The 8,309-nt window shown below is 38.4% G+C and overlaps 1 protein-coding gene across 1 annotated transcript in view; it reads left to right on the forward strand.

The window, feature by feature from the left end:
- The window catches only part of STT3B (STT3 oligosaccharyltransferase complex catalytic subunit B), a 102,618-nt gene extending 96,382 nt beyond the window's left edge, over window positions 1-6,236 (forward strand). The window contains exons 15-16 of the mRNA XM_070455302.1: window positions 1,159-1,371; window positions 4,585-6,236. Coding sequence (XP_070311403.1) covers window positions 1,159-1,371; window positions 4,585-4,665 — 294 coding nt within the window. The 3' untranslated portion in view covers window positions 4,666-6,236. The remainder of the gene's footprint in view (window positions 1-1,158; window positions 1,372-4,584) is intronic.
- The last annotated feature ends 2,073 nt before the right edge of the window (window positions 6,237-8,309 follow it).

The raw sequence follows: 8,309 nt of genomic DNA on the forward strand, positions 1-8,309 counted from the left end.
ACTGAATTCTTTTTAATGGCTGAGTAATATTCCATGGTGTATATGTACCACAGCTTCCTTATCCATTCATCTGCTGATGGGCATCTAGGTTGCTTCCATGTCCTGGCTATTATAAACAGTGCTGCGATGAACATTGGGGTGCACGTGTCTCTTTCAGATCTTGTTTCCTTGGTGTGTATGCCCAGAAGTGGGATTGCTGGGTCATATGGCAGTTCTAATTCCAGTTTTTTAAGAAATCTCCACACTGTTCTCCATAGTGGCTGTATTAGTTTGCATTCCCACCAACAGTGGAAGAGGGTTCCCTTTTCTCCACACCTTCTCCAGCATTTATTGCTTGTGGTCTTATTTTTAAATTGAATCACTTAGGTTTTATGTGACAGCGTAAACCTACTCTGAGAATTTCTTAAAATCCTCTCCCTTCCCTCCATTTTTTGCTCTTCTCATCCCTGGTTAATCTTCCCATGGTTTGGTTTAATGTCCTTTGTAGTTGCCACTTTCAGGATGGTTAGCATCAGGCTTCCTTGTGCTCTGATTTCACAAGTAGCACTGGTGAGATAGAGCCACACTGAATAAGGTAAAGTCATTGTGCACCTTACCTCCTAGTGGAGGATGCAGGTAATTTTGAAAACAAATAAAAATTTTAGCAACAAACACTATAGAGTCAAAGAATAAAAGAATCAGTGGAGGAGACTTCTCAGTCATCAGTCTCAAGAAAGGATTTCCCTGAAGTGATGGTATTTGGGCTGAGACCAGAGAATAGAAAGGAGCCAGTCGTGCGAAATTGCCAGATGAAGAACTTTGAGGCTGACAAAGTAATCTGGTAGTGCAAGGCCTAGGCAGGGAGGCCCTTCTGTGTGTTTGCTCTGAAAAAACCTTTAAGAAGGGCTTTCATGGATTTCATTTTGCTGTTTTTTGTGCCTGCAGGCTGCTTGTCCACTCTAAGGGTTCAGTGAAACTCTAATTCTTATGCATTGAGTTTCTCTCTTGCTGATTTCTTCCTGTCTGGTTAGCAGCATATGAGGACTGTTAACAGCATATCACTCTGATTCTGTTTCACTAGTTTAAAAGGAGAGAGTTGTACTCTGGTGATAACACTCCCTTCTAGTACTAAATGTTTTCCGGTATGTTTAACATCCAATACTCATGTCACTTTTGCAGCTGGATTTCCGTACACCTCCAGGTTTTGATCGGACACGTAATGCTGAGATTGGAAACAAAGACATTAAATTCAAGCATTTGGAGGAGGCCTTCACGTCAGAGCACTGGCTTGTAAGGATATATAAAGTGAAAGCCCCTGATAACAGGGAGACATTAGACCACAAACCTCGAGTAACCAACATTTTCCCCAAACAGAAGTATTTGTCAAAGAAGGTGGGTACCAAATGAAGTCAGGTCTATAAAAGAGTAACTCAAGATCAGTCAGTTTGTCTGAAAAATTATTAAAAATTGCTAATAGGTTTTCATTTGCCAGATTTGTAAAGACAAAGGCTTAACAAAGTAGATATCAAGTTCTGACCTACTGAGGGCAGTCCTTACAAACTGAGCACTTAAGCTACCCCAGGAAGCAGCTGTTTCTGGAGAGTTCTTCATGGGAAGAGTGGTTATCAGTGAACTGAGCCAAGATTTTTCAGAGACATTCTAGCTTTAATTTGTGCCACTCCCATTACAAAGACTAGGTCGTAGAGTAAGATGTGGCCATCAGTTTCTGAACCTTTGTGAAAGTAAAAATGCCAAACACTCAGTAACAGTTGTGATTCATTCATGATCATTTGGTCAAAGCAAATTTATATAGCATTTTCACGTTCCAGTCTCAGTACAATGTTACTATATTACTCATTTAATTAAAAGCTCAAGTTGAATTGAGTCCTGAATCCTCAAAAAATTTATCGTTAGATAATTATTAAGTATAATTGTCACAAAAAAGCTTGTGGGCAGAATTATGATGATGAGACCATTGCAGTCCTTTTGTAATACTTAATAAGAAACGAAGCCTTTTATTAGAGGTCATTATAGCTCACTTAAACCAAATAGGTCTAATCTTTGCTATAAAAACTATTGAAAATGAGTATTTATATGGTTTGCCCTCTGTGGGAGATGGAAAATAATGAGCAGTCAGATGAAATATGAAGATTGTATTTTAAAGTACAACCCTTAATAATACTAGTTGTTATTAGACTGATTTCAGTCTTAAGTCTTGAAAGATGCTTACGTTTAAATTGTCCAGATCAGTTATTTTAAATCATTGAAGGTTCTTCCCTGGTGTCTTAGTCAGTAAGGAATCTGCCTCCAATGCAGGATGGACCAGGGTTCGATCCCTGGGTCAGGAATATCCCCTGGAAAAGGGAATGGCAGCCCACTCCAGTGTTCTTGCCTGGGAAACCCCATGGATGGAGGAGCCTGGCAGGCTACAGTCAATGGGGTCACAAAGAGTTGGACATGACTGAACAACTAACACTTTCACTTTGTATTACTTAAAATATACTTCAGATATGCTCAGAATACAAATTCAGTTTATACTATAAAAGTGCTAAGTATTAACTGTATGATATGTAAATGGATACTTCCTGTGCCAGGAATAGGTTACCATATCTTGACTAACGTATTGAAACATGTCAGAGAGCTGGCACTCGCTGTGTCAGTTGTGTCGAGTGACTTGGTGTCTCCTGAGCACATGGTGGGAGAAACTCGTGGGTCACATCAGTGCAGAAGTCAGAGTACACACTGCCGGTCCCAAGGCAGTCAGTCACTCCTCAGACATCTCAGCCCTGTTAAGGTCCCCCTCTTCTGAAAAACATAGCCATTGAACTAGCGGGTCCTATTGATGATAGTGAATTTTCTTAATCTGACCTCTTTTGTCTTCCCATCATTTCTCCCAAATAGACAGGTGAATGGATAAATAAAAATCCATCTGTCCTGTATGCCCCAAGCATATATTCTAGTTGCCACCAATGTGAATCTTGTATTTCTGATTTCCATGGCTTTATAGGTAATTTGTACTAACAGGAATGATTTTTGCTTTGCTTTCCTCTCCCCATCCTAGTTTCTGCTTTTGAGGGGGTGAGTACAGCAGCCACTGTGAGAGCTGTCCGGCCACTGCCGAGCCAGCAGGGCCTCAGCCCTGGACTGCCAGTCCTGCCCTAGTAGGCCAGGACTGCCTGCTCAGTGCTCCGAGAGAGCCAGCACCCTGAGGGCCGGGTTCCACACTTGTAGAGACCTGGGGCATCTTACAGGAGCTCCTAGAGAAGGTTTCAGGTTAGAAATCTTGGGGGTATTGATGATAAACTCCTGGCCTGGTTTAAAGTTTTACAGATTATACCCTCTGAATTTTTTTTTCTTCTTTTTGTCCTAATAAGTTAATAATAAGGTAACATATGTTGTGGACAAGTTAGCAGTAGTTAATTTTTGTGATCTTAAGGATTGAATTTTGCCCCATATTTTTGTTTCTGTTGGAAAAATTTTAAATTGTTTTAATGTGAGTATCATAATAGGTATGTACACGATATAGCATTTGCCAATGTGTTTGTTGCTCGTGTCCAACTCTTTTGCGACCCCGTGGACTAAAGCTCGCCAGGCTTTCCTGTCCAGCGGGTTTTCCAGGCAAGAAATTGGAGTAGGTTGCCATTCCCTTCTCCAGGGGATCTTCCTGAATCAGGGATTAAACCCAGGTCTCCCACATTGCACGCGGATTTTTTACCATCTGAGCTACCACAGTTTCTGAAACCACCTCCATAAGTTATATTTAAACATGAGAATTGAATCGAGGGATCAATCTCTTGAGTCTTCACCCACTGCTTTGATGGTGCATTGAATTACTTGTTGAATTGGATTACGAAAAAGTGTTGCTTTTTTTCAGTGTCTATGAAAATGTCAGATTGTCAGACACGTGTCCTATATGATTTATCTTGTGAGACTGTAAGATAGCAAACATTTTGGCAGTAATTTGTTTCTTAACACCACAGACATCAGTTTGACAGTATTTTTTTAAAGATGTATGAAACTCGATGTTATGGTTTTGTTTTTTTCCCTGTGGTGTTTGCTTTTTAATATTTAAGTGCTTGAGAATGTGCCAGGTAACTTTATTCTCTTTTATTTTTGTGGCTAGGTATAGGTCATCCTCATTTTTACAGATAAGAGAATTGGGGCTCCAAAAGTTACCAAGTTAATTAGGATTTCTGACATAGCTAGTTCTTGGAGCCTAAATCAGGAGCACCAGTAAACAGTTTCTGAATCCTTAGTCTAGCATGCTTAGAAATGTGAGTCTTCACAGCTAAGCATGTCACGGCTGAGAAGGCAGGTTGGGATCCATTCACTTGGTGACGAAGAACATATGACAGGCTTTGGAGGAGCGCTGTGCTGGTCCTTTCCTCATAAAGCTGAGGACCTTGTCTAGCTCATCCTGGGTCTCCACATCCTCCGTGTAGAGCAGCGGGGAGTGCTCGTTGACCGTTCATGGAGACCAGACCCGGGAAGAGCTGAGTGGCTATTAAGACAGTCTTCACCACTCTGCAGTAAACCATGTGTGTATCCGTGTTTTTAATCCATAAGAAACCTGCACTAACACCAGGTATTCTGTTTTCTTTTTAGACTGCAAAAAGGAAGCGTGGCTACATTAAAAATAAGCTTGTTTTTAAGAAAGGCAAGAAAATATCTAAGAAGACTGTTTAAAAACACTGTTCTGGTTCCTAACTTGAAGCAGATGTCTTTGTGAGAACCGGTCTTGCCTTTAGCTCATGTCGTGTTTCACAGCAGCGGAGGGTACAGAACCATCACTGGTCCAGGTTAACATACAAAACTCTGGCAACACCTGATTTAAAAAATAAAATTGGCTTATTGAGAACAGCTGTTTTCGATTTGTAATGTGAAGCAAGACAGAGCACTGCTGTAAATGTCTTAACAGCAGATTTTTTTTTTATTGGTACATATTATCCTTCAAATCTGAAAATTTGGACACAAATCGCACCAAAGAACCCTCTAATTTGGTCCCTGGCACATGCATACTTGTCAAGGTTTTTTTATTCTTTTACAAGACCTGCATTTTATTTGAATGACCCAGATAGCAATATGTAAAATAAAAATGACAAAATGTGATGCAAGCTTCTTGAACCAGTAAAACTAGTACAGGTCTGAGAAAGAGGTATGAGAATACTTCCTTGAACTATATTTATTTTCATGTTTCTCCAGTGCAAAGAATGTTTCATCAAATGTACATTGTCTATTGCTTACTGTTTGCTCTGAGAAGAAGAAGCTGCTGTTTTAAAGATGGACCTCTAACTCATTGATTCAAGTAGTTTTTTTGTTTTTTTCTTTTATGTTGAAACATTATTGCTGCTGTTAGCAGTTTTCACCAGGTACTTACAGAGCAGATACATACATGGTTCATTCAAGGGCTAAATTTATATCCTTTGGCAGTCATGGCAACACACAGAATGTTGCTTGTCAGCAGGCTGGGATTCAGAGTCCTACTCCTGAGTTGAGCACTGTGTTTACATACAGAAGATTAAGGAAGAAACCCTTAAAGTGGACAGGTATCCAGAGTTTGTTTTGTGTGACTCTTCAAAATGACAAAGGATTTGTACAATTCTGGCTTTCTCTCATTTTTACAAGTTTCATCCATCACAGTGACTTTTGTCCTTTGCTCCATATTTTGTTAATCCCTTAAGCATTTGATGAAACACTCTTTAATGCTATGTGCATTTTCTTAACTTTTATTAAAAATGTGACAGTTGTCAAAAAATGCACTAAAATGTCAATGGAGATTGAACATGTTCACTTTCCAGCTCATAGGCAACTTTATATAGACTTGAAATTTTTCTCCTGTTTAGTGAAAAAGAAAGGGTTTTTCCTGCCACAGGATATCTTTCCTTTTTTTTTTTTTTTTTTTTTTGATATAAACAAGCATAACTTACACCACTGCTTTTGGTGGAAAAGTGCAGAATAGTATGTACCTTTTATGAAGAAAAATGTAATTTACAATATTAAGTGAGAATGTTACTGCTGATTTTCTTTTTCCAAAGTGTAGAATATTCTTTGATTTATAGAATTCATTTTTGACCCAGATGATGGTTCTTTTACAGACCAATAAAATGGTCGAACATTTTCACAAATAAAGTGTAATGAATCTGGATTTCTGATACCTTGTCATTTGGGGGATTTTATCTTACTTTGTTGCTTTAAAATTCAATGCAGAGAAGTTGTTGACTGTAGGGAAAATAAAGTTAATTCAAATTTTGTGTTAAGTGTTGTCTTTTTATAAATCTTTTCTTTACAGAGTCTTGAGCAGATGCTTCCTTCTTGTTTGCGTTGATAAAGGTTTAAGAGAACCCATGTGGAGAATAAAAAACAGTAAAAACAAATGCTGTTACTTTAATTTCACTTTTATATATTTCTAATTTCACTTTTCTGCTACATTAAGACCTCAAATGTCATTACAATATAGCTTTTACTGACGCAGTTCATGGAGCCAAAATGGGGTTCCCCAAAACTAGTTCAACTGAGACCTACTATTTTGTTATGCCTTCCTCCACCCACCACCCTCCCCCCACCAAAGTGAAAATTTCATTTTGACTCTTTATGGGTAAGTGAGGGGAAGACACCTAACCAAAAAGGAATTTTTATCTCCATGTAAATGAGGGCAGAACTCTTAACAAAAGCTCTTCTCTGTAAAGTTCTAGTTAAACATCACTGAATCTTATTGAATTTTCTCATTAAGAGCAGGAATGACCTCTCTCACCTCCAGTTTTCTGGAACCTCATTCCCGTTCAGGGGATTATCTCAGTAAAAACTATATTGTAATAACACGTGCAGTTTTATTATAACAGAAAAGTGAAATTACTGACATATTAAATAGCTTTTGTTTTATTCCACATCTTAGAATTGAGCAAATTGAGTTCTTTGTTAAAAAAAAAAAAAATTAGGCTGCAAGTCCAAAGATACATTGTTACCTACTGGAGAGTGCATTTGTAGAGTTTTACTTTTAGTCCCCAGGCCATGACCAAAAGGCCAGAGGACGGAACAGTATAATAGAGTATTACTGTTTCTGTAGCTCAGGGGTCATATGATTATGAAATCTGGAGCTACTACACATTTTTTTTAAATGGTGGTAAAGTATAAAACAGAAGATTTAACATCCTAACCACTGTAAAATTACAGTTGAGTTGTGTTGAGTGCATTCACGTTGTTGTGCGGCCCTCTCCAGAAGCTCTTCCTCTTGCTGGAACAGCCACTGTTGAAGTGGGGACTGTCAGACCTCTGCTTTCTTACCCAGGTAGGTGGAGTCATGAGTGAATGTAGAGATGGCAGGTGTCTGAAATGAAAAGGTAAGTCTTTTAGTGTGAAGTGTAACACGGTGAAGGTAAATGTCCGCCTTAGCAAGTTACCACCAGACAAGCAACTCTGTAACCACAATTCAGATCAAGACCACAGCACTGCGGGCCTTGGAAGTTTCCTCATGCCCCCTCTGGCCTGTCCCCTTGCCCCTCCAGAAGGTAGTTGGGTCTCCTAGCTTTTGCAGTAATTACTTTTTCTAAACATATTTAATTGTACCTATTTGAACACAAAATGCAATCAAAATAGGTATCTTTTTATATCTAGCTACTTAATTGTGATGAAATTTAAAATGTTACATGCAGCTATAGATTTATTTTCATTGGTATATAGTATTCTTTGTCTCACATACCATTCTATTGTTGATGGATATTTGCGTTCCCAGTTTGAGGATATTATAGTTAAGGGTATAGCAGTTTCTATTATCTCTCTCTCTCAGATTATATGCACACATTTTTGTATTTATCCAATAAAGTAGAATTACTGGGAAAGGTATAAAGGTCCTTGTTTACGCCCACGTCCTAATCAGCCCTTGTCAAACTTTATAATTTTCTTTCCAGTAGGTGAATGATGGCTTTTTGTTGTGTTTAGTTGCCATTTCTAGGTTACTAGTGAGGTTGGTCATTTGGAAATCCCCTTTTTACAAGGTTTTGGGTGTTTTGTTGATTTTTACTTTCATTGTATTAGTAGGGGTTCTTAATATATCCTGTATATAAGCTCTTCATCATTGTGTTACAAACCACCTAGTTATTATTCTAATGTTGTATTTTTCAGTCTATCTGCCTGTCAGCTTTCTGCGCCTGTGCCATTTAGTAATCTTTTCCTTACCTGTGGTGTGAAGATAGTTTCTTGTGGTCTTTTTATTGTTTTATCTTTTATACTTAGCTTTGCAGTCTGCCTGGAATTCAGTTGAGTACAGTGTGAATAGTTTGTGTTTTGTTTTGGGTTGGTTATGTTTTTGTTTTTTCTCCATATGTGAATCTAAT

This window comes from Odocoileus virginianus, chromosome 26 (assembly GCF_023699985.2).
Source record: "Odocoileus virginianus isolate 20LAN1187 ecotype Illinois chromosome 26, Ovbor_1.2, whole genome shotgun sequence".
Lineage (NCBI taxonomy): Eukaryota > Metazoa > Chordata > Mammalia > Artiodactyla > Cervidae > Odocoileus > Odocoileus virginianus.